The 26,762-nt window shown below is 38.1% G+C and overlaps 3 protein-coding genes across 5 annotated transcripts in view; all 3 read left to right on the top strand.

The window, feature by feature from the left end:
• LOC306999698 (B-cell receptor CD22-like) overlaps positions 1–26,762 on the top strand; it is a 78,513-nt gene that overhangs the window by 33,860 nt on the left and 17,891 nt on the right. The window lies entirely within an intron of this gene.
• Positions 1,354–16,758, top strand: LOC307000234 (B-cell receptor CD22-like; the record flags this gene model as incomplete). The annotated part of the gene is made up of 10 exons (XM_079615669.1): positions 1,354–1,374; positions 2,340–2,406; positions 2,510–2,857; positions 2,947–3,195; positions 3,286–3,540; positions 3,651–3,908; positions 3,999–4,247; positions 4,330–4,411; positions 15,658–15,674; positions 16,718–16,758. The coding sequence occupies exons 2-10, from the start codon at positions 2,364–2,366 to the stop codon at positions 16,756–16,758; spliced, it is 1,542 nt and encodes a 513-aa protein (XP_079471795.1). The 5' UTR covers positions 1,354–1,374; positions 2,340–2,363.
• Positions 15,128–24,985, top strand: LOC306999702 (sialic acid-binding Ig-like lectin 14). 3 transcript variants are annotated; one of them, XM_079614590.1, is made up of 11 exons: positions 15,418–15,506; positions 17,846–17,914; positions 18,004–18,026; positions 18,114–18,351; positions 18,450–18,698; positions 18,786–19,034; positions 19,122–19,197; positions 21,039–21,084; positions 23,895–23,975; positions 24,137–24,196; positions 24,331–24,985. In XM_079614590.1, exons 2-11 carry the CDS (start codon positions 17,854–17,856, stop codon positions 24,340–24,342), a joined length of 1,095 nt encoding a protein of 364 aa, XP_079470716.1. In that variant the 5' UTR covers positions 15,418–15,506; positions 17,846–17,853; the 3' UTR covers positions 24,343–24,985. The 3 variants fall into 3 exon arrangements, with proteins under 3 accessions (XP_079470715.1, XP_079470716.1, XP_079470714.1); XM_079614589.1 differs by having other exon boundaries at positions 15,128–15,506; positions 18,004–18,351; XM_079614588.1 differs by lacking the exon at positions 15,418–15,506 and adding an exon at positions 16,775–16,791 and having other exon boundaries at positions 18,004–18,351.

Below are 26,762 nucleotides of genomic sequence, written 5' to 3'. Positions count from 1 at the left end.
TCCCTTGAGAACTGAGCATGCGCGGCCAGACAATACACGCACGTGTCATGTGTGTCACCGGGTGTCAAGAACCACGGGTCGGCACACTACTTGAAGTGTTTCTCAGACATTGTTTTTACCGGATTCGTGCAGCGCTACAAACCAAACAGTCCTTGAAGGCGAAAAGAGGCTGACATGTTCCCTTGGCGCCTCTCATATACTTCCTGGTCGCACTAGTATGATGTCATCGGCTGTTGCTGGCCAATAAGATTGCCGTGATTTGACAGTTGCTTCAGATACCAGTCACGCTGAGGCGTTCCCCATAAGTGTCTGATGCAGTACGAGTTGCATTTTGAAAGGGAACTACTGGACAAGTCACATTTTAATAATATTTCTAATTAAGCATTAAAACTTGACATGATCCATAAATGTTGTTTCTGAAGCTCAAATAGCTTTTAAAAAAACATTTATTTCAGTTTGTCCAGCCAATTCACCTGTGCAGTCCTGAACGCGTATCTCAGAACTGTTTCTATGGAAATCTGAGCTTCTAACAGCAGCAACAGTGACATGATTACCAATTTGGATCTATTTATTATACAGGACTTCCATTACTAGAGCCGCCATATGTGAAGAAGGCCTCAAGCGTTGCTCTGACAGGACTGATTTCCTCTTCCTCTTGGGTGTGACGTCCCTCAGCGTCTCTCCATCATTAAGGAAGGTCACGTGATCAACACTGTGATGCTGAAATCTCACTTACTGAAGAGAAAACGTTTTTTTTTTTAAGATGTGATGCATTTAAGAAGAACAAAGCCACTGACAAAAAAAAATGCTTCCAAGTTCTCATGATAAAAACATTAAGATGAATCAATTCTGTTTCATCAGTGTGTTTAAGTTCTTTGCTTATTTAACTTCCAGATTGGTATTCAAATCAGTAAATTGGAGGTTTATCAAGTGCACAGTTGGCGATGCTAGCGATGAAATGTGTGTTTTGACGTCACTGCTACTGCAATACCTTCCAGTGTTTTACAAGCTAGGATAGTTGGTCTGCATATGCAAATATAAGTACAGTTATTCAAGCGATTATTTTCTCTGTTTCTTAAGAACAGGTTCTATCTAAATGCAACTGATTAAATATAGATATTCCCAACTTTGAAAACATTGTTACATGAGCATCTTTTTGGACAGATATAAAGTTTCTCTCAATTTAATGTTTATGCCTTTAGTCTAATGTTGTCTGTTAATACTCTTCCTCTTTTTGATCTTAGTTGAGGTGTCATAGGCTCATATTAACATATAAGGTGTTAATCACGTGTCATCAGGGTGTGAAAACGCCAACACTGGTTACATCCTGATCATTTGTAGTGCTGGCACTGGTCACGGGGGTTGGTGAAACGGGTAAGAGCAAGATTTTATAACTGTTCTGTCAAAAGTCTAAAAAAAGGTTTAAAACCAAAAGTCCAATAGCACAATGTTTTCTCTAGCAGTGGTTTTACACCTTAAAACTCATGATAAAAATCAACTTTAATCTTTTAACAACAGATAACTGTAGAATACAGGCTGACTATATCATGAAAGCTGCTGTCAATCAAAAGGGGACGGTGAAAGGTGTTGGACAGTTCCGTACTCCAGCAGTGCAAAAATGATGGTTGCTGTCATTTTCTTGCGTGAATAACGTATTTTATTGATTTCTGTTTGACTTTAAGCTAAGAACTAGAGCATATTTCTCTTTTAGTTCTTTGTTCAATCTAAAAACAGATGGTGCTGAATTTCCACAAGGAAAGAAAGATGAGGTCACTGATGCTACATTAGGTGAACCACACACTTGTACATGTGCGTGCGCAGCTATAGTCAAGATACAGGGGGTTTATGTTGAGCTAATCTGATGTCTTCATCTGTAGGTCCAAGAATAGACACTTTAGAAAAGTTTGTTGATAAGGAAGGAAGAGGACAGGGTCTATTTAAAATTAAATAAAAGCAAACACGTGTTTTCTGCACTTCCAATACATTTCTCAGTAGATCAAAGTAGCATAAAGTCTGCTCTGGAACAGACACAGTTCACGAGTCCTCAGAATCAGTTTCCCAGTGGCTTTTCTCCATGACAGTTAATTAAATTAACACAATTAGACACAGATGTTTATCATTACACACTTGATCTTCTTACTCACCACTCGTCTCCAGTCTCTCTCTCCCGCTGCAGACTTCAATGAACCACAAACCCCACGACATAGACACATATATGATATATTTGATAAAACATATAACACAATGAGAATATGAAAAACTTAATGTGTAACAATGACACAGAAACAACAAGACTATATATATAAGCCACTGAATAAGCCACTGTACATGTGTTGTAGGTGTTGATAGTGACGTCAGTCAGAATGGCTCCTCCTCTTCCTCTGATCGTTCTTCTCATGATTCACGGTTAGTCAATGCAACACTTCAGAAACACTCAAGATCAATTGGATACTGCAATTTTTATGCACATAATGTTGCTAAATTGTTCAGGATGAATTCTGTGTTTCAGGAGTTTCTAGTGATGATTGGGGTGTGATTTACAGTCCTTCACACATCTGTGCAATAAAGGACTCAACAGTGATAATGAACTGCAATTATACATACCCTACTGGACTTCAGATCATGAAAGTGTTCTGGACCAACGAGACTATAAAGGGTGTTGAGCCTCCAGATCTGTCTAATGACCCTGAATACAGTCAGAGGCTTCAGTATCTGGGAGATAAACAGCAGAACTGCACCGTCAGACTGAGTCATGTGACACTGAAGGATGAACACATGTACTATTTCAGATTCATCACTGATAAAGACAAATGGATTGGTAAATCAGGAGTGACTCTTAATGTCACAGGTGACTTTGGTGAGGTTTATCTCTTCTTCTGTGCATTATGTAGAATAATAATGAGTGTGTGACAGCAGCACTAGATATAATGTGTGTGTTGTGTTCAGATCTTCAGGTGGAGTCTCCTGAGAGAGTGACAGAGGGAGATTCAGTCACTCTGACATGTAAAAGCAGCTGCGCTCTGACTGACAGAGCAACATTCATCTGGTCCAGAAACTCACTGAAGATATTAACTGAGAGTAACTTCAGTAACAAACTCTCCCTCAATCCAGTCAGAAGAGAGGATTCAGGCAGATATAGCTGTGCTGTAGACGGACACACTCACATCTCTCCTGCTGTTCAGCTCAATGTCACGTGTGAGTACAGATTCATTAATTATTTTTAAGATTAGGAGATCGAGTTTGAATGATTAAATGATTTAAGGTTTTACTTTTTGTCCTTTTTAGACCCTCCAAAGAACGTCTCAGTGTTGACCAGTGGATCTGGTGTAATAGTGGAGGGAGATTCAGTGACTCTGAACTGCATCAGTGACTCAAACCCTCCTGCAGAAATCCTCTGGATTAAAGGAAAAAAGTTTGTAGGATCTGGAAGAATCTTCAGCATCTCAAAGATCAGCTCTGATGACAGTGGAGAATACAAGTGCAAGTCCATCAATGAACAGGGAGTGAAATACTCTGATACTGTGACTTTAAACGTCATGTGTGAGTTTAGTATAAAACATAAGATGCAATTCTGTTTTGATTAATTTGGTTCATATTAATCATTTAAAAAATGTGTAAGATGTCTTAAATAATTTGGTGATTGTCTTTAGATCCTCCCAGGAGCGTCTCAGTGTCCATCAGTGGATCTGGTGTAATAGTGGAGGGAGATTCAGTGACTCTGAAATGCATCAGTGACTCAAACCCTCCGGCTCTGAACTTTACGTGGATTAAAGGAGGAACGATTGTAGGATCTGGAAGAATCTTCAGCATCTCAAAGATCAGCTCTGATGACAGTGGAGAATACAAGTGCAAGTCCATCAATGAACATGGAGAGAAATACTCTGATAATGTGACTTTAAACATCATGTGTGAGTTAATGATGGTTCAGCATCTGTGACATTAAATCCTCTAAACATCTGTGATTTCAAGTTTAATATGATTGCTAATGATCATTTCAGATCCTCCCAGGAACGTCTCAGTGTTGATCAGTGGATCTGGTGTAATAGTGGAGGGAGATTCAGTGACTCTGAAGTGCATCAGTGACTCAAACCCTCCGGCTCTGAACTTCAGCTGGTTTAAGGAGAATGAAACCTCAGCTGTTGGATCTGGACAGAGGTTCAGTGCACTACAGAGTGGACGCTTCTACTGTCAGGCTCACAATCAACATGGATCTCAGAGATCAGACGCTGTGACTGTCACTGTTAAAGGTAGAGCGGCTCATATACTTGCATTACACTTTCAATCGTGACTCAAATTAATCTATTCAGATATTTTACTCTTTTCTCTCAGTTGTAGGACGTCTGGTGATATTATACATATCCATTGGAGGGGTTTGTGGAGCTGCAGTGATCATTACGATGTTAGTGATTTGGTAAGATATATGTCTGTGGTACTCTGCAGTGTGTGTGAATGAATGACTGAATGAGAAAGTGGTGAATTCAGTGAGACTTCATGAATTAATAAAATAATAAAATTAATACCTTGTTCCTGTCACCACCACACAAAGCACAGTTTTGATGGTGGCAGTCCATTACAAATATGAACATTGTATTGTATCTTCTACTATAAAGATGAAGATTGACATTTTGTTAATTAAAAAATAAGCACTTTGTTAAAAATATATTTTAGAAGGGCCTCATTAACTAATTTTCCCTGGGGCCCACACACTTAAGCACACTGTTAGACCTTACCGGGTTTTTTTACAGTAAAATACTGGCAACACTGTTGCCAGTAATTTACTGTTAATTTTACAGTTCTTTACTGTAATATACAGTTTGTTACTGTAAAATGCACTAAATTAAAAATCGAGTTAAAACTAATTTCACTTGCAAAAATCGACTGCCTTAAATAGACCAATTGTCAATTAAATGTATTAACTAAAATGTATAATGCATTAAATACACTGGCAAAGAGTTATTATGAACTTTCATTAGAAACCACTAAAAAACTTAAAGGGTTAGACCCGGGAGAGAGTACAATGCTGAATAAAGTCTTATTTTGTGTTATTTTTGGACCAAAAAGTATTTTCGATGCTTCAAAAACTTCTAACTAACCCACTGATGTCACATGGACTACTGTGATGATGTTTTTATTACCTTTATGGACATGGACAGTAGACTGTATATACATTTTCAATGGAGGGACAGAAAGCTCTCGGACTAAATCTAAAATATCTTAAACTGTGTTCCGAAGATGAACGGAGGTCTTACGGGCTTAGAACGACATGAGGGTGAGTCATTAATGACATTATTTTCATTTTTGGGTGAACTAACCCTTTAAATATAAAAATATTTCCACTGGATCAGCAATTACACAGTCACCGTCTGATAAATAAAGCAACATGCAGCAAAACATCGATGTTTCTAGATCTTCTCCTGGACTGAAGCACAGGCTCTACTCTTCAGGACAATGGTGACCCAAAAAATAAAATTTTACAGTAAACTACTGGGAACAGTGTTGCCAGTATAAACCTGTTTTAAAACTTACAGTTTATTACTGTTAAAATACTTGTCGTGGGTGTGTCTTTTTATCTTACACTGTTAACCCTTTCAACCCCACAGGAAAATCCACACTACAAAGAGTAAAAAGTAACATTGACGCAGTGTTGCAGTGAGATAATGAAGTGAATATGTAAGTGATTGTTGAGCATTAGTGATGAACACCTGCTGTTAACAAGCAGAATCACTGAAGGAAAGAGGAACACAAGAACAGAAAATAGAGAAACACAAGAACTACAACTGACTTCCAGCCATAACACATTATTACACGTATTATTAACCAGTATGACTTCATTTCTGTCATACATCTACAGAAGTAGTTATTGAGATGTTTAATTGAAAATGTTTGATTTAAAGTTACCATTATAGAGATCAGTGTTTGCTTTAGTTGGGTTGCTGATGCTAGAACATTAGATTTTGGCTTGTTGCTTGAGCTGTGTTATTACAAGTCACATTTGTGCACACACATAGTTTGTAAATTATTGCGGTTATATTCACTATGATGACAAAATCATCATATAGCCTGTTCAATCACTAAGAAGTTGAATCTCACTCATTCAGATTTTTATTCTCAATCGAAAGTGTTACATTATCACCACTATAAACCACAGCAACAATGATTAATTTTTTTTAACACATGCATAACCAAAAATAACAGAGCTACACTGTTTTGTAGCAACACAGAGATATCACAAATAAGAACATGCATCTCAACAATGGTAATTAAATTATTTTGCTGGGAGTTTTATACTATCCTGGAGCCAGTGCCGTCGCAGGTGGGGTGCGAGGCCCTGTGCGAACTTGAAATGCGAGGCCCTGCTCTTTGATGTGGATGCTCAATTGCGCATGAATAACAGTCACGCGTAGCACGAATAATCTCGCTGCAATACGTTTTTATCAAGTAAAATAATACATAATCATGCACATAGTTTGAGGCGCAGCAATAGGGCAGACAATTGCCCGGGGCCCCGCATTTTAAGGCCCCCAAGGACTGATCATTTAAACAATCAGAAATGTTAATATAAACACGCAGAAAAATCTCTGCATCCCCGTCAGTGGGACCGCTCTCTCGTTACGCTCGTTATGCTTTTACCTTTTTCAAACCAGTGCAGCGCTTTCTCGCGGTAGGTAGAAAATGCATGATTTGATTTGTTAAACATGAAAAGGACTTATCCGTCTGGCATGGCAGCTCGCTCTAACTGTAACCTAGATAAATGTTCGCTATTATAGGTGCATATCCAACTGTTTGTACGGAGACGTACGAGCGCGCACAGCATGGCAGGCGTCGGCGCGAACACTTTCATTTCCCTATCAACAGTGGAAACAACTTTAAATACTCAATCTTTTCTGGTCATACACAAAATAATAATGCATCAGTCGCAAACTCACAATAACAAGAAAACGTTGTGCTTTTGTAAAATGAAATAAAACAAACAAGGCGCGCTTTCATGGTTGCGTGAACTGGAGCGCGTCTCAAAAATGAACTGAAATACAGTGTATAGCCTCAACAACATGATGAATATTTCTATATAAATCTCGAAAAGTCCACTTTTAAACGGAAAAAAATTAATCGAAAGCAAATACCGGCTAATTAGGCTGTAATAATAATCCGTATGAAAGGTGCGCTGCATTTCTCTCTAAAGACGCATCCACTTACAGCGGAGATGTATATATGTTTGCAGCCGACACTGATTTACAAATATATATTTTTTATTAATAAACAATAAAAATGCCTCGTTATTTTTTCAGACATTATCATTAGCCTGCTTTGGCCGGTGCTTTGCGGCAAGATATACATGCGCGGAATAGGCTATATTCCTCCATGCACCCAGTATTTAAGCAGAAATTAATATAAACGTGAGATTAGTCGACTAACTGCTTAAATGAATGACTACTAGTCGACGAGAAAAATATTTAGTCTATAGCAATTCTAATCAATGCATTTAGGCTATTGACATTTATTTTATTAGTAGGCTAATTCTAGTATCCAGCTCTTTACGTTAAATTAGTTGAGTTAACAATTAGTAAATTAACTAATAAAATAATAAAACAAAGATTAAATTAAGATGCTAACTACATATTTATATAGCATTGCTTCTTCCACCACAAAATACAGTTTTTAAGGTGACAATCCGTTACACATTTGAAGATTTACTGTATCTTGAAGATTGTTGTATTGTATTTTATCTTCTGTTATAAAGATGAAGATTGACATTTCCTTTTCTCAGAACTTGATTTGTGCTTCCGAAATCGGTGGCGTTCTCTTGCAGCTGACATGTTTGCTTTCCCTCGCTTTAGCTTTCCCGCTCTCCTGTCTTCAGTGAGGACGCATTACGTACATAGCGACAATGAGAAACCCGCTTAATTTGTTGCATTTTTTTTAATGTGACCTTGACAGATATGATAAAAAAAAAAAAAAAAAAAAAGCAGGATTGCGAGGCCCCCTAGTGGTGCGAGGCCCTGTGCGGTTGCACAGTTCGCACAGTCTATGCGACGGCTCTGCCTGGAGCCCACCATGCATCGCAACATGAAACTTTAATTGTCACCATTGTTGAGATTCATACGCTGATTGTTGATGTCTGTGTGTGTCTGTGTGAGTCAAGCAGGAGTAATTATAATTTTAATGCACTATATGATTTAAATATTCTTCAGAAGACCTGATTACAGAAAAATTGCTGGATTCCATGCTGTAGATTATCAGATATATGGTTTTATACCCATAAACTCATAGCTTACATACAAACAAACAACAGAAACTCACTCATGGATGATTATGACATATCACAAAACCAAAACCACCTGATCAACTTCCTCTTGACTTTTTATTGCCGTAACAAATGTGCTTTATAAACTCACTGTTACAGCAGCCAGAGAGAGATGAATGGAAGAAGTGTTTTAAGACAAGGTACAAGAGACCAACTAAAGCAAATACTGATCTCCATCATGGTGACAACAAACTTCATTATTAACTAAATCTCTGTTCATTCTCAACAATAACTTTTGTACATGTATGAAATAAATTATGTTAAACTTCACACTCAGTGTGGCTGGAAGTCAGTTGTAGTTCTTGTGTTTCTCTTTTTTATGTTCTTGTTTCTCTGTCCTTCGGTGATTCTGCTTATCAGGTGTTCATCAGTGTCTCAACTCACTCACTTCTTTTCAATCAAGTGGACTATATTAGTGAACTAGTGTAGGGAATAGTTAATGAGGGTATATGGTGTGATTGGGAAAACAGCCTCTGAGTGTCGACTTTGAGCGTTGTTAATTCACAGTATATTCCTGTAGGTATATTCCTGTATATTACTGTTTTAATGGAAAATGGTATGATATTGTAAAAATTTGGTCTTTTTCTACAGTAAGGGCTAACAGAGTAGGATCATGTGTGGTCATGATGAATGTGAGCCAAGGCAAAATTTTCCATCCTATATTTCCACACTCACAGCTCAGTCAGTTATTGAATGAGGAAATCTGAAGCTCACATCATTACTGACGTAAATCCTGAAGATACACCAGATACCATCACATTCAAAACGGCAGTGCCATAGAGAAATAGTTCAAATCATATCTGTGTATTAAAAATCAAATAATTTCTGAATCTGATTGGTTGTAATTGCTTCAAATCATTATCTTTAAAGGGGAAGCAGGTGTATGAAAAAGAGAAATGGCACTCAGGAGTCTCAGGTGAGAAATATTATCAGAAGTTTACTGATCAGGGAAATCAATTGAGTTGTTTATAGACATTACTTATTTTCTCTCTATTCTGATTTTTCTTTCATGGCAAAGATGAATCATCCCAGACCTGATCATGACAGACGCGACGCTTATGATGTTGAATTGGGTGATCCTGTGTATGAGAATGTAACGGTAAGTGTTTCCTACAAAATACTAAACTCTCTTCATCTTCAGCCGAAAGAAATTAAACGCTCAATGTCAGTGTGAACATATCTATATTGACTAAGAATATGGAATTGTAAATAACAAACTCCTGTTTTTACTTTGCCTTCATTCATAAAGATTGCTCAACTTGATGATTGTAAACCCAAACTGGACACGACTCTGTATGAAAATCTTCCAGTAAGTAAAAATACCCACTAGAGTCAAAACCCCCTTAGCCTTTCCTCATGACAAATGTTGTTGAAGCTTTTATTTAAAGATTTCATTATTAAAGTTTTCACTTTCTTTCCTTCTTTCTCAGCCTAACAAGAAAAGGCTGTAGTGTTTTGGACACAGTAAATATTACAGCCTTTATGCATCTATTTGTGGGAGGAGCCGAGAATGATTGACAGGAGTGCCATGATGACGTGTGACTGAAGTAATCAGGAGATCATTTTATAGATGGATGTGCGATAATGAAAGTAACATTTAAGGAATTAATTTGATTAATTATTACTCAATTCTAATTTGTTAAATTTAATTAATAATATTGCTTGTAATCTGTTGCCTCATTTTTATTAATTAAATATAAATAAAATCTATGTTTTATTTTTTACAGTGTAACATTTAAGGAATTAATTTGATTAATTATTACTCAATTCTAATTTGTAAAATTTAATTAATAATATTGCTTGTAATCTGTTGCCTCATTTTAATTAATTAAATATAAATGAAATCTATGTTTTATTTTTTACAGTGACGGTTAATAAATGTATGTAAAAATTTGTATTTTTTTAAATAAATAAAGTATTTTTGCTTTTTTATCATATATGAATCTTACTTCATTTAGATTATTAATGTTTTAAACCATGTGTATCCGTATTGTTGATGTTTCCAATAACAGGCTGAAACAAATAAGTCTCTAGTTATAAAATTCCACACTTTTCTGACATTCAATAAATCAGAATAACAGCATAACAGATATTAAAGACCATTACACTTAGAGATTGCTAAAAAAATAGATCAAACTAGATAAGATTATTAATTTAAGAATTACTGCAGAACACTCGCAATATTGCTGTTGTTTGGAACAGCAATATAAAATAAAAATCCTTAATATATAGCAACTTACTGTCACGACACGCACACGAAAAGGGTAAGATCCATGTGCAGTTTAATGGGGTAATCCATAATCATAAATCCAGTCCCAGCAAGGGTCAAAAACCATATAAGCAGTCCAAAAACAAGAAACAAACACTAAAACAAACTAGAGGAAGAGGACCTCTAGTGGCTAGCCAGGGAAACACAAACCAGACACTGTGACAAGTCTTGAGCGACTTTAATCATTGTAAACTTGAGCCATTTTTACCAGGCTTTTTCCAATATGTTAAATCTGCGACCAGGAACAATAACGGGATAAATATTATGGCAACATTAAGGATGTCTATAAGGCAAAAACTAAACCCCCTTTATCCACGTCCGACATACACTCTAACAAATGCTGGGTTGTTTAAACCCAATTTTGGGTCAAATTTGGACAAACCCAAACATTGGGTTAAAAATGTAATTAAAAAATGTAACCCAACGGCTGGGTTTGTCCCCACTGTTAGACCTTACCGGGGGTTTTTTACAGTAAAATACTAGCAACACTTTTGCCAGTAATTTACTGTTAATTGTACAGTTCTTTACTGTAATATACAGTTTGTTACTGTAAAATGCACTAAATTAAAACCCGAGTTGAAACTAATTTCCCTTGCAGAAACCGACTGCCTTAAATAGACCAATTGTCATTTAAAGATATTAACTAAAATGTATAATGCATTAAATACATGACCAAAGAGTTATTATGAACTTTCATTAGAAACCACTAAAAGACTTAAGTATATATAAAGATTTCCACTGGACCAGCAACTACACAATCACCGCCTGTTAAATAAAGCAACATGCAGCATATCATTAATGTTGTTAGATCTTCTCCTGGACTGAAGCACAGGCTCTACTCTTCAGCACAATGGTGACCCAAAAAACTACATTTTACAGTAAACTACTGGGAACAGTGTTGCCAGTATAAACCTGTTTTATAACTTACAGTTTATTACTGTTTAAATACTTTTCGTGGATGTGTCTTTTTACCTTACACTGTTAACCCTTTCAACCCCACAGGAAAATCCACACTACAAAGAGTAAAAAGTAACATTGACGCAGTGTTGCAGTGAGATAATTAAGAGAATATGTAAGTGATTGTTGAGCATTAGTGATGAACACCTGCTGTTAACAAGCAGAATCACTGAAGGAAAGAGGAACACAAGAACAGAAAATAGAGAAACACAAGAACTACAACTGACTTCCAGCCATTACACATTATTACACGTATTATTAACCAGTATGACTTTATTTCTGTCATACATCTACAGAAGTTGTTTTTGAGATGTTTAATTGAAAATGTTTGATTTAAAGTTACCATTATAGAGATCAGTGTTTGCTTTAGTTGGGTTGCTGATGCTAGAGCATAAGATTTTGGCTTGTTGGTTGAGCTGTGTTATTGCAAGTCACACTTGTGCACACACATAGTTTGTGAATTATTGCGGTTATATTTACTATGATAACAAAATCATCATGTAGCCTGTTCATTCACTAAGAAGTTAGTTCTCACTTATTCTGAGTTTAATTATCCATCAAAAGTGCTACATTAAGCACTACTGTAAAAACACAGCAACAATTACAATGACTAATTTATTTTTAACACATGCATAACCATGGATAACAGAGCTACACCAGCTTGTAGAAACACAGAGATATCACAAATTAGAACATGAATCTCAACAATGGTGGGGATATATTTTTTTAATTATTATTCATGCTGCAGAGCATGCTGGGAGTTTTATACTATCCTGGAACCCAGCATGCATTGCGACATGAAACTTTTGATTGTCACCATTGTTGAGATTCATACGCTGATTGTTGATGTCTGTGTGTGTCTGAGTTAAACAGGAGTTAATACAATTTTAATGCATTTTATGATTTCAATATTCTTCAGTTGACCTGCTTACGGAAATATTGCTGAATTCCATGCTGTAGATTATCAGATATATGGTATTATACCCATAAATTCATAGTTTACGTACAAAAAAAAAGCAGAAACTCACTCATGGATGATTATGACATCACATCACTTCCCCTTGACTTTTTCTTGCAGTAACAAATGTGCTTTATAAACTCACTGTCACAGCAGCCAGAGAGAGATGAATGGAAGAAGTTTTTAAGTCAAGGTACAAGAGACCAACTAAAGCAAATACTGATCTCCATCATGGTGACAACAAACTTTATTATTAACTAAATCCCTGTTCATTCTCAACAATAACTTTTGTATGGTATGATATTGTAATAATTTGGTATTTTTCTACAGTAAGGGCTAACAGTGCATATTTGACCCAAAATTGGGTTGAAACAACCCAGCATTTTTTAGAGTGTACAGAACTGTTTTAAAAAGGAACAAACCTCTGGTCAAGACAGTAACTATATGGGATGAAGGAAATGTAGAGGCATTAAAAGGGTGTTTTCTAAGTACAAACTGGTCAGTATTTCACGACACAGATCTGAATGCAGTTACAGAGACGACTACGGACTATATTCGCTTCAGTGTGGATACAATACTTCCCAAAAGGGAGATAATGGTGTTCCCTAATAATAAGTCTCACATAACAAAAGAAGTGAAAGCCTGCATCAATAGGAAAAAAGTAGCTTTTCTGAAAAAGGACCGGGTTGAGTAAAAAGTCGTCCAAAAGTGTGTACATGTGTTAAAATCTAAACAACATGTGTTGTCCCTGAGCACACACATTACATGTGTTAAAATCTACACAACATATGTTGTCCCTGAGCACACACACTACATGTGTTAAAAGCTACACAACATGTGTCATTTTTTAACATCCCTTTTTACAGGTTGTGTTGTTTTCACCTCATCATTTTATAAGAGCGCCGACACTCACCATCACTGTGAATGGTATGCAGTGTTTGCTATGTTCTTAAACAAACAGACCAGTTTACATGAAAGTTATTTATGTACAATATTTTGTCAGTTGCTGCATTTTAATTTAATTCAAAGTGCGTACTCGGTTAACTGTTATCTCTTCATGAACTTATGTCGAAAGCAGCATTATCAATCAGGGGTTGAAGCGTGAATAACTGAACAATGTACAGTACAGTGAGTCTGTCCAGTCATTGAGCTTGAAACATTGTGTTGTACTTTGTGTGCACATGCATTCTGTACTCGACTATTGATTAAACGGTTCATATTTTTGCATCTGCCCCTTTCGCTTTATTTTTTTAAATGACAAAATGTGTGTGTTAAAATGACTTACACATTTATTGTGTTAAATTTGACACAACATGTGTTGTCCCTGAGCACACACACTACATGTGTTAAAACTGACACAACACTATAGTGTGTTAAATATATTGTTAAGAACAATAACACACTGGTTGAGTTAAAAGTAACACAAAATGTGTTGTCCTTAACTAGACTCACAGGTGTGTTAAGATATAACACAGGTTGTGTTGTTTTTAACACATCCGTTTTAAGAGTGTACTCTTTACATAGGCAACGTGTGCCCCTGAGTGTTCAAAAGACCTTCGACCCTACATTGTTTTAAAACGACATAATGTAATGTCCATTAGACTCTGCCTAGTATTATAACAATGTTTCTCAACTACCCTAGAAAAATACATATTAAAAAATGAAGGAGCTATTTTATTAATTGTCATGTGTACCATCTTTAATTTAAAGTGCACAACTCTGCTTTCTATACCCAGATAGCAAACTAACTCCAGAACGGATCCGCCGCGGAGGTACCACAGGCTCCGGGGCGGGTCCGCAAAACGGGTCCAGTCCACTTGCACAGCGCAACGAATCCGGAACAGATAAGGATTGCGGATCCAGACCAGATCCGCGGCAGACCCGTATCCGCTGATAAAGCAGCTTATCCGCCACGGATCCGATCTGGACCCGTTTATGAAGCATAACCGCTGCGGATCCGATCTGGACCCGATCTGGACCCAGATTACTTGTTTTGAATGAGGGATCTGAAAGGTTTCCAGACCAAATGACCCACTAAATAAACGGGTCCAGATCGGATCCGCGGTGCATCCGCTGATTCATAAACGGGTCCAGATCGGATCTGCGGTGCATCCGCTGCTTCATAAACGGGTCCAGATCGGATCCGCGGTGCATCCGCTGCTTCATAAACGGGTCCAGATCGGATCCGCGGCGGATAAGCTGCTTTATCAGCGGATACGGGTAGGGTCTGCCGCGGATCTGGTCTGGATCCGCAATCCTTATCTGTTCCGGATTTGTTGCGCTGTGCAAGTGGACTGGACCCGTTTTGCGGATCCGCAGTGGAGTCTATTGCTATCAGGGTAGGTAACCACTTAAGATGTCTAAAATGAGAAGCATCAACATGTGTTTTTTACATCCAATCCGGTAAATTTGACTCACTTCTCTGTCTGCGAGGAGATGTGCAAAGATGCTCCCAAATGCAAGATGTGTTTTGCCAAGTACAGAAAAGAAATTGAAAGTCTACAAGTGCAGTTCAGAATCCACTTCCAGCTCTTTCACGTATTGCAGCCTTGCATATGTCAGGCTATTGTAAAAGACCCTAGAGTTGTGCTGTTCTATCCAGCCCACTAGGGGGATTCAGTGAGTACTGATCGCACAAGTTACACATGAGTAAGTGTGTTCCTGATGTAAACAAGCTCAATACAGTGTTGTTCCATGCAGCTCTTGATCAATTTATCCTTGTAAATGCATACTAGATAGCATGGACCTCTTCACAGACCCTCTAAATGCAGCTGTCAGTGAACACTGGTTGTAAGTTTGCAGTTAGAACTCTACAAACGTATATTGCGAGCCGTCGATCCCTCCAATAACATCCCTCCAAGTTTAGAGGCGAGTATTATTGCTAGTATTAATATAACATGTGTAGTATGTTACAGTGCAGTATGCCTTCAGTCTAGATTATTGCCATATGTGCCTGGAGTGACAAATCCCATTCCCAGTTGCAACCAATCTTCTCCTTGGTTTTCATGAATTATAAAGTGGTGAGTAAATTTATTTTATTAGGATAAACCCCTTGAGATGCATCATCTCGTTATATTAGTTATATTTCATGAATTATAAAGTGGTAAAGTTGTGGTTCTCTTAAAGCATTATAGAACAAGATGTCTGTGTAAGAATGTCTGTGTTGTACAGGATACAGCTTCTGTCAGGTCAGGATTTGCATAAAGGTTGAATGCAGTTCGCAGGCCTCTTATCAACACACAAAAGAGGAAGTGAGAGTCAAGGGTTTTAGTAAAGATGATCTTATAGAGTCCCATTAAAACTCATTAAATTAATTTCAAGAAAAAAGGATCACGGTTGCATTTGTTCACTCAGTATGTGAACAATCCTGTCTGTGAAGAAATAAAAAGTTTCCCTGCATGTGAAAATCACACACATCTTAAAGAAATGCTCTTTTCACCTCCTCTTTCTTTCTCTGTTTGGCTAATTATCGTGCAATGAAGGATGCAGCTTCATTTGCTCTGTCCATTTTATGATGAGGTAATTTCGTGTGCATTTATTTTCCTCTTTCCATTTCTGAGAATCGCTTTGCTGATTTCCTCGTCTTCCTGGGTGTGATGGCCCTCATTGGCGTACGAAGGTCACATGATCACACTGTGATGCTGCTGTCAGAGATTCACAAGTCTGGTTTTCTCACCTACGAAAGAGGAAACTATTTTTGACCACGTGATCAATCGAGAAGAACAAGGCCACTGACTGAATAAAACGCTTAGTAGTTCTCATGATAAAAACATTCAGATTAATCAATTCTGCTTTATCAGCATATTTTAAGTTCTTTGTTTATTTAACTTCCAGATTGCTATTAATAAATCAGTAAATCAGACGTTTATCAAATGCACATTAGGCGATGCTGGAGATGAAATGTGTGTTTTTGACGTCACTGCCACTGCAATTCCTTCCAGTGTTTTACAATCCCGGATCCAGCAGTTTCCATACCAGGATAGTTGGTCACCGTTCCCTATATGTAGTCTTGTGTTTGCTGTGTTCATTGTCAGATCGTTCTTCATGTCTTGCCGTCTTGCTTTCATCAGCACCTCTCTAGTCTACTATTCCTGCTTGTGTCTGCATTTATTACTGACTGACTGTGTCATTGTGTCAAGATTAATGATACTTCTTCCCCTGCTCGATCTGCACTAGTTGAGGTGTCATAAGTTCATGTTAAAATATAATGTGTTAATCACGTGTGATTCAGAGTGTGAAAAAGCCAACACTGGTTACATCCTGATCATTTAGTGCTGGCACTGGTCACGGGTGTTGGTGAAGCGGGTAAGAGATGATTTTATAACTGTTCTGTCAAATATCTTAAGTGTGGGGGATTTATGGGAGATTGACTGGGGCTAGTTGTCACAGGGCTGTGTCTCAGTAACTTATGGTTTAAAATCAAAAGTCCAATAGCACAATGTTTTCTCTAGCAGTGTTTTGTTGGCGAAAATAATATCATTATCATATAATGAAGATAATAATAATTTGTTACATTTGTATAGCGCTTTATCTGAGACCTCAAAGCGCTTTTACAACCTCCACTTGGATGATGCGACGACAGCCATATTGCGCCAGAACGCCCACCACACACCAGCTTACTGGTGGAGAGGAGGCAGTGATGAAGCCAATTAGTATATATAGGAGGATGATTAGGAGGCCATAATGGACAGAGGCCAAGGGGCAAATTTGGCCAGGATGCCGTGGTTACACCACATTTTTTTAATGACCACAGAGAGTCAGGACCTCGGTTTAACGTCTCATCCGAAGAACAGTGCTCTTTTGGCAGTATAGTGTCCCCGTCACTACACTGGGGCGTTAGGACCCACACAGACCACAGGGTGAGCGCCCCCTGCTGGCCTCACTAACACCTCTACCAGCAGCATCCTGGTTTTTCTCTGGAGGTCTCCCATCCAGGTACTGACCAGCTCAGCCCTGCTTAGCTTCAGTGGGCAACCGGTCTTGGGCTACAGGGTGATATGGCTGATAAGATAGATTATAAAGACATATACCCAAGACTTATATATTAAAGTGGATTTAAAAAATAAATCTGCATATTCACAAGAGTGACAATAAGCTCCAGAGTATGTATTGTAAACATTGCACTGATACAAAAGTAAACTAAGGTGCTTTTTAACAGTTTCTAAGTATGAAATTAAAGTCCAGCGTTCTGGCAGGGTCCTACTGTCTATGCTGTCAATCAAAACGGGGAAGTGAAAGACATTGGACAGTTACAAAAATGACTGTTCCCGTCATGTTCTTGGATAAATAAAGTATTATTTGTTGTTATGTTTCATGCTGACATTAAAGCTGAAAATATGCAACTGTAAATGTGTTGTAGGTGTTGCTATGGTGATGTTAGTCAGAATGGCTCCTCCTCTTCCTCTGATCTTTCTGCTCATGATTCACGGTGAGTCTCTGCAACCCTCTGGAATTTTTGCATACTGCTGTTTTTATGCACAAACTGCTGCTAATTTGTTCAGGATTCACTTTTTTTAGGGGTTTGTAGTCAGAAAGAGGATGTGAGTTACAGTCCTTCACACATCTGTGCACTAAACGACTCAACAGTGATAATGAACTGCACTTATACATACCCTACTGGACTTCAGATCACAAAGACGTTCTGGAGCAAATCACTGGTAAAAGATAATGGAGAGTATCCAGATCTGTCTAATGACCCTGAATACAGTCAGAGGCTTCAGTATCTGGGAGATAAACAGCAGAACTGCACCGTCAGACTGAGTCATGTGACACTGAAGGATTCACGCATGTACTATTTCAGATTCATCACTGATAAACCTAATGTGAAATGGATTGGTGCTCCAGGAGTGACTCTTACTGTCACAGGTGAGTTTGGTGAGGTTTATCTCTTCTTCTGTGCATTATGTAGAATAATAATGAGTGTATGACAGCAGCACTAGATATAATGTGTGTGTTGTGTTCAGATCTTCAGGTGGAGTCTCCTGAGAGAGTGACAGAGGGAGATTCAGTCACTCTGACATGTAAAAGCAGCTGCGCTCTGACTGACAGAGCAACATTCATCTGGTACAGAAACTCACTGAAGATATTAACTGAGAGTAACTTCAGTAACAAACTCTCCCTCAATCCAGTCAGAAGAGAGGATTCAGGCAGATATAGCTGTGCTGTAGACGGACACACTCACATCTCTCCTGCTGTTCAGCTCAATGTCACGTGTGAGTACAGATTAATTTAGTCTTTTAAAAAAACAGAGATTGTGTTTGAATGAGATGATTTTAAGATAACATTTTTGTCTGTGTTAGATCCTCCCAGGAGCGTCTCAGTGTTGATCAGTGGATCTGGTGTAATAGTGGAGGGAGATTCGGTGACTCTGAACTGCATCAGTGACTCAAACCCTCCGGCTCTGAACTTCAGCTGGTTTAAGGAGAATGAAACCTCAGCTGTTGGATCTGGACAGAGGTTCAGTGCACTACAGAGTGGACGCTTCTACTGTCAGGCTCACAATCAACATGGATCTCAGAGATCAGACGCTGTAACTGTCACTGTTAAAGGTAGAGCGGCTCATATACTTGCATTGCTCTTTCTAAAGTGCAGCCATTTTTTTTTTTTTTTTTTAATGTTTTATACATTTGTGCTAGTTTTAGGAAGTCTGGTGATATACATATCAATAGGAGTGATTTGTGGAGCTGCAGTGATCATCATGATGCTGATTTGGTAAGATGTGTGTCTGTGGTCTTATCACTGTTAGCCCGGACAAGTTGAATCTACTTAAAAAATGTGAGCAAACTGGTTGCCCTAAAAAATTAAGTAATTTTAATTTAACTTAAAATGTATTGTAATATCAATTACTTTGCAGTTATTACACATACATTCTGATCTTCCACATTCCAGAAATGTAAATTACTCTAACTTTTTATTTTTAAGATTGACACTAAAAAATCGTATCTCATTAGAATTGGGAAGCTTTTGTTATCTATCTTCAAGTAAAATAAAAATATATAATATAATGTTCACAGTCCAAATTTAAAAAAAATGTATTATTCAAAATTTGAAAATATGTACTTATATGGTTCTTCGTCTCAAGGCTTCAAGTGATAGTCATATTCCCTATATTCATTGTAAAGCCAAGCCAAGTTTTGGGTGGCTGAAAATGCAAACTTTTAAAAACGGGTTGAAAACAACAAAAACACGAATCACATGCGTATTACATGTTCAGTCTGTAGTGTTTCATCGCCATCCAATGGATTGGCAGCAGAATACAGCGTTTTCAGTCGTTTTAGCAGATCCGTGTGACTGGGAATCGTTTTGACAATGGTGTCGTCTTTACGCGGAAAACTCAAAGGAAGAACTCAATTTTAAGCATATCATTGTCGGTGTAAACGTACCCATAGTAGCACCCCCAGCTTCGGCAACGATTAATTGATTAATTGATCATTACTTTAGAGCTACAATAGGTTGAAAAAAATGTGCCGCTAGGGGTTGCTAACCTCTTTGAAGGTTGATGATGCAGTGATAAGCGGAATTATGGGACTTGCTGTCAAGCTGATGGATCTAATAATGTTTATGGATGAGTGAATACATTCATGTTTTTTAACATGACTGCGATATAAAGCAGGTCAAAATTTCTATAGAGACAGATAAGTCCTGCAGATATAAAGGAATAAGGACCCGTAAGTGCAGAATTACTACTCGCACAGGTCAGTTTATAAGACGAATTCAATCTTGTGAGGTAACACAGCGCTGTTTATTCGCTCTACACTATCACACTAAACAGCATTTGAGTGTGTTGAAAATCATAATGTTATTCTGTGTGTTTGTTTGTTTGCTAAATGAAGCAGTAAGCTAGATCAACATTAGAATAACATACTGATCATATTCCAACATTTTCATCATGTTGAGCTATATAACATTGATTAGTTGTATGTACATTTGCTCACCTGTCTAATAAAGTACATGCATGAGCGGCGTCTGTCAACTCGAAGTTAGTCGTGGACGCTAGCTCTCGGCATCTCGAAAACGCCACGGCGATATTGATCCTCGTTTTAGTTCTCCTTTTGTCCCAAAGTCTGCTTGCCATGATCCACAATGTTTGAACGAACAACAACAGCGTGAGCGCCGCTAAACATTACGCAGTTGTCCACGTCTGTCGCCATGGTTACTATGGCAGTACAAGCGGAAACCAGGGATAACGTGTATATTATGTAATTGATAGGTGACAAATAAACAGGGATGGGCACTTTTTAAAAAGAAATATACTGTGCAAGTGGATTTTGGATATTTTGATACAAAAGTCTTACATATTGTACCTTTAAACGATGATCAATTATATGAATTATTATAAAAATATCTAATGTGAGCCAAGGCGAACTTTACAAATGATTGAATAAGGAAGTCTGAAGCTCACACCATTACTGCAGCAAATCCTGAAGATACACCAGATTTCATCACATTCAAAACAGCCCATCCTATAGAGAAATCTCTTTACTCATAACTGTGTATTAAGCATTGAATAAATTCGGATTAGTTGTAATTGATTCAAATCATTATATTTAAAGGGGAACCTGGTGGATGAAAAAGAGAAATGACACACAGGAGTCTCAGGTGAGAAAAATGATCAGAAGTTGATATGGTGTCTACCGTATTTTCCGGACTGTAAGTCACTCCAGTATAAGTCGCATTTAAAAATGCATCATGAAGAGGAAAAAAAAGTTGCACTGGACTATAAAGCCCCTTTCACACAGAGATTCTGGAAAATACACAGATAATTTGACCCGGGATTTGTCCCGGGATCGTTTGATTTTGGTTCATTCACACTGCCAGTGATTTTCCGGGATCTGTGAGTGCGTTCACACACATCCGGGTAAGATCCCGTAAAGACACGTGACGTCAGGATGAGACGTGTAACGTGCGCGTGGACAACATGTACACTAACGCATCGCGTGCCGTTCCACAAGCTGGCGAGCGCTCTCAGCTTCAGTGCGGATAGTGAGGAGCTCCTGGTCTCTGCTTCCTTCCAGTTTGCAGACATTTTTTTCGTTCTTTCTTTGTTGATGACGAACACAAACTTTCTAGAGTCGCGCGATGGCACGTGCGTCATCACTACGACACACACCTTACGGCATTGATCCTTGCTTTTGTTCACACAGGGCGCGTTCCAGGACTGATCCCGGCAATGTTAGGTCCCCAACCTATGGACATGTTTGCGTTCACACAGAAGGCACTCTGGCAATTTCGCAGCAATTTCCCGGGATCAACGCGCTGTGTGAAAATGTCGCATTTTTTATTTTTTAATTTCACAAAATCCAAGACCAAGAACAGACATTTAATCTGGAAGGCTTATTCAGCTACACAATAGCACACATAACAACAGGCTGAATAGGTGTCCGGCATGTTAGCGTAACACATTAACAGTTATCCAGCTACACAATAGCATAAAGAACATATACCTGGGACTGGGAGGCCGAATAGGATACATTAAAGGGGTGGTTTACTGCTTTTTTTCTTTGCATGATTGTGTTTATGGGGTGCAATATAACATGTCTTCGTCTTTTCTTTTCTTTTTAAGCCTTATTTTTCATTAATTTCACCTTTATTGTAAGACGCTTTCTCCTCTGTCATTTGAACGACCGGTTGACTTCCTGATTCTATGAAACCACTCCCTCAGAAACAGGCATGGGCTCAGATTGGTTAGCTGGGCCAGTGTGTTGTAATTGGCTAAACTGCGCAGTGCACGTTGTCCGGAAACTTCACGCCTATCACCTTTACCGGCGAAAGTCGCATGTGCTCCGGTCAAATGTAAATAATGGTGTCAATACTGCCGTACAGTTTGAGCCAGAATCAGACCCAGAAAGCGGCACTGAAGAGAGTCAAGCAGAACCTCCCCAAACACTCTTACAAAACGCTTCTGAATGGTAATTTTTTTTTATTATTATTATTCTATACTATTCTATTCTACTACTATTATATAATAATTTCGATACGCTGTTACTTGAAAATGCCACTGCTGTTTGTTAGCTTTTGAGATACGGTTTTCTCCTGATTAAACATTTAATATAACTGAATAAATGACTGAGTAATACCGCAGCTGAAGTTTGCTGTTGCGATTACATATCATTTTTTAAACTTTATACACGTTTGTCTTATACACACAAAATAGCATAGAACTAACTGGCTACTATAAACAAACTAGCGTTGGCATTGGTTTACGTTCTTGATCAAATCGAAAAATTACGTCATAAAGTATACATGGAAAATACATTTACAAAATTAGTACATAATTACAAATTCAGGTTCAAAATGTTTGTACGCGTTTGTCATAGACACGATATAGCAGCTACTAACGCCAGCGCTGGCATTTGTTTACGTCCCTGATAAAACTAAAACATTACGTCTGAAATTATACATGCAAATACATTTAAAATGATTAAGTCTTACTTACAGGTTGTGGCCCAACAACCCCAACAACGGCTGCCTCTGGGTTTTAAAGTTGGAACTGCTTCATGTTTTATTAACAGTTTCTTGTTTAATCCGGCATTGAATTCGTGGAGATTCTGGAAGCTGTCTTCTGTAAAATGCGCAGCACAGAGAGCTAAATTACGATTGTAATTTTCAGGAACATAATTGAACAGAAATTTTAGCCATTGTGGACGAACTACAGCGTCCGTAGGAAGCCGAACACAGAAGACCTGACAGCTGGGTGAAAATAACACACTTTCGACGGCATGGCTACAGTTCTCCACTATAACTCTTCCTCTTCCACAAAGCCGCAGAAATATGGCCATGCCCCTTTTTTTGCTTATTCCGGAGGGAGGGTTGATGTAAATGTATGGGTTAGTTGCGTATAAAACCCGGGAAGTATCTCGTTGTAGTCCCATTCGAGTCGTTTTTGTAGGCATTAAACTTCCTGATTTTTAAAAGACGATATCTCTGCTTACGTTGAACTTTCAGCGCAGCAACTTTGCAGATACTGTTCATGCACCAACAGCAACATTACACACTATTTAAAATGAAAAAAGTGAAATCGCAATCAACCACCCCTTTAACATAAGCCAGCGAGTCCAACAAGTTACCAGTAAGCAAGTTCACCAAGCTCCCGCGACCTCATTCCACAAAAACTGTGCTCTTCCTCGGTGTCGCTTCTGAACTACTCCGCCAACTAGAGCGCCCTCTCGCGGCTATAGACGGTAATGTTTTCTCTTGTTTCATCTCAGTCAGTATGAGTTAGTTTTGATATAAGTCGCACCTGACTATAAGTCGCTGGACCAGCCAAACTATGAAAAAAACGTATAGTCCGGAAAATACGGTAAATTAAATGGTAAAATATTGAAAGTCTGAATGTAGCAGTGACTTTGTTAGTTGTTTATAGACATTATTTATTTTCTCTCTATTCTGATTTTTCTTTCATGGCAAAGATGAATCATCCCAGACCTGATCATGACAGACGCGACGCTTATGATGTTGAATTGAGTGATCTTGTGTATGAGAATGTAGCGGTAAGTGTTTCCTACAAAAGACTAAACTCTCTTCATCTTCAGCCAAAAGGAATTAAACGCTCAATGTCAGTGTGAACATGTCTATATTGACTAAGTAGTGGGAATTTAAATAACACACTTCTGTTTTTACTTTGAAAACTGTTTTACTTACTTCAATAAAGGCTGCTCAACTTGATGATTGTAAACCCGAACTGGACTCGTCTCTGTATGAAAATCTTCCAGTAAGTAAAAATACCCACTAGATGGAGACAAAACCCAATAGCCTTTCCTCATGACAAATGTTGTTTAAGCTTTTACTTAAATATTTAATTATTAATGTTTTCACTTTCTTTCTTTTCTTATTTCGCCTAACAAGAAGAGGCTGTAGTGTTTTGGACATATTACAGCCTTTATGCATATCTTTGTGGGAGGAGCCGTGAATGATTGACAGAAGTTTCATGACGTATAACTGAAGTATTTAAAGGATTTTTTTTTTAATGGATGCCTGGTCAAAAAATGGAAGTAAAAGGATAATGAATTAATGCAAAGTTTGTAATCACTGAAGTGTGTTTTTACTTTATGCTTTTTTATCACGTATGAAGCTTACTTAATTTTGACTGTTTTTACCTTTAATCATCAGTAGCCTATTGTTTATGTTTCAAATGAAAGACAGAAAAAAAATAGGCCCTTGTACAATTCCACACTTTTCTGTTATTCAATACAGCAGATTAACAGCATAACAAATATTAAGTGCATTACATTACATGAAAAATAATCTAGTCAGATTCAGCAAACTCTGAATCAACATGCACCAATGCTATATTTTCTAAATATCATAATCATTTGTTAAAAAACAAGTATGTATCTCGTTGTATCTGTATTAACGCTGTATTATTTTTTTCACATAGCAACTAAATAGACTTAAAATACTCCGTCATTTATGGTCATACAGACTTAATAAATATGAAAAAAGAATCTGTGAGATGTCTACTTTTGTATGTGTCCACTTGTTGTGCTTTTGTAAAATAAAGAAATTAGGGTGTGCTTTCTGCCTCTCCATCTCGTGAACTTTTTTTTCTTGAGCATGTCTCTAAACATAAACAAAACTCAGGGAATACTTGTCACACATTTGTGAGCTCTGTATCTTTATAATCATTTAAGTGTGTAGTTTTAAATTATCTGATTCAAAACGAAAACAAATATTCTCTGTTTAAGTAATTTGTATAAAACCAACAAGATAGCCTATTCAGTTTCTCTAACCAGTGCTCATTAGTTTTAATGTGACCACACCCACACGTGCAAAACATATAGACATGCAAATATTCCACGTGTCACGCGAACGCGCTCATTACCTCAAAAACAAAGGACCAAACGAGGGGAAGCTCAAGATGGCGCCCTAGTAAGCACATGGTTTAAGGAGAGCCGCGAAATTTAAATTGTTTTTAGGAAAATGATAGTCTAATTGTTATATCTAATGTAACGTATTGACTCTCAATTGGTTAAACAACATTTAATTTGACTAAATGGCGACCTCTGATCGTAAAAGAGATAGAAAATCGAAGTCTAAGACAACAGTCACACCAAATAGCGTTAGCATGGAGGAACATTCCTATGTATCGGCTGATGAAGACTTTACAGCTATACCTGTCACCCCCAGCAAATCACCTGCTCCAAAGAAAGGTAAATCGGAGCAATTACCTACTTCAGCCGCTGTAATGGAGACCACTGTAACGGAAAGCTCTGACATAGTCCTACAACTCTCGCAACTCATCAACTCCAGATCCGATGCTTTGGAGAAATTGATCTCTGACAACACCCTGCGAATTGAGGGACTCAAGAAAACTATTGACTTTGCATGCGCTGAGATAAAGGACATTAAAGCTAGAGTAGGTAATGTTGGAGAGCTAGCCAGATTTGAAAGTGGCACCTCTTCTAAGCTCCGCCCCCTCCTGTCAGTGCTCCGTCCAAAGCTACGCCCCCCCCACAAACATGAACGCGCATCCACATTTGGAGTCAGCTGCATACCTACCACTGATGCGCGGGTTGATCCAAAATGAGCGGGTGCCTGCGCCCGCGGTTACGAGTCATCCAAAAATATTTTTAATGATATTCGGGTCGCGGTCGGTCGGGTCGTTTACCTTTGTAATTTATATAGTACTAGACACAATGTTCTATGAAATACATAGGTCTACACTTTATTGGCTGAATGCGCGAGGATGACGCACGAGCTCAGTCTGCAGATGACAGTGGGAAATCCTTATTTACCTTTTGAATGTTGAATGCGTTATTAACTTTTGAATAAAAGCTGACGCGGGCTACTTTTAAACGCATATAGCTCAGTAATGTCAGTTTTATGTAGCCTATTTGCTGAGAGGGGGCGGGATTTTTGTTGGGAAAGTCCGGGGAGAGACGCACGTCGATTAGACTGGATAAACACATGCAGCATCTTAATTGTTAAGAAAATGAAACGAAATAAATGAATAAATCAAGCCTTTATTACAAAACACTAGGCTATATCATACAGCATTCTGAAAAATGCGCACCCCTAGTTCCTCCGTCTATGGCCCATGACGCGATGAGCATTTACTATAGCTACTTTAAAAAACGCAGGTCGGGTACAATATTTTCTTACCTTTTTTTGCGGTCCGAGTTGCGGGCGGGTTAGTTGAAAACGTCGGTCGGGTGCGGGTTGTTTATACATTGACCCGCGCATCACTGCTGTGCACGCAGTGGTGCTCGGGCACGAGACATGAAGGCATCTGATTGGTTCTTTACATTCGCACCGAATGGCAGTGATTGGTCAGAGTT

The sequence above is a fragment of the Phoxinus phoxinus genome (assembly GCF_949152265.1).
Source record: "Phoxinus phoxinus genome assembly, chromosome: 6".
NCBI lineage: Eukaryota > Metazoa > Chordata > Actinopteri > Cypriniformes > Leuciscidae > Phoxinus > Phoxinus phoxinus.
Note: the sequence above shows the minus strand (reverse complement) of the source record. Positions and strands in the feature narration are given on the sequence as shown.

What these genes read in the sequence shown, in the direction of transcription:
- LOC306999702 (XM_079614589.1), top strand. Translation starts at nt 17,854, where the DNA reads ATGGTGATGTTAGTCAGAATGGCTCCTCCTCTTCCTCTGATCTTTCTG. An exon ending in ATCATCATGATGCTGATTTG is followed by an intron (nt 19,198 to 21,038) that starts GTAAGATGTGTG and finishes TTATATTTAAAG; the next exon opens with GGGAACCTGGTGGATGAAAA. An exon ending in TTGTGTATGAGAATGTAGCG is followed by an intron (nt 23,976 to 24,136) that starts GTAAGTGTTTCC and finishes ACTTCAATAAAG; the next exon opens with GCTGCTCAACTTGATGATTG.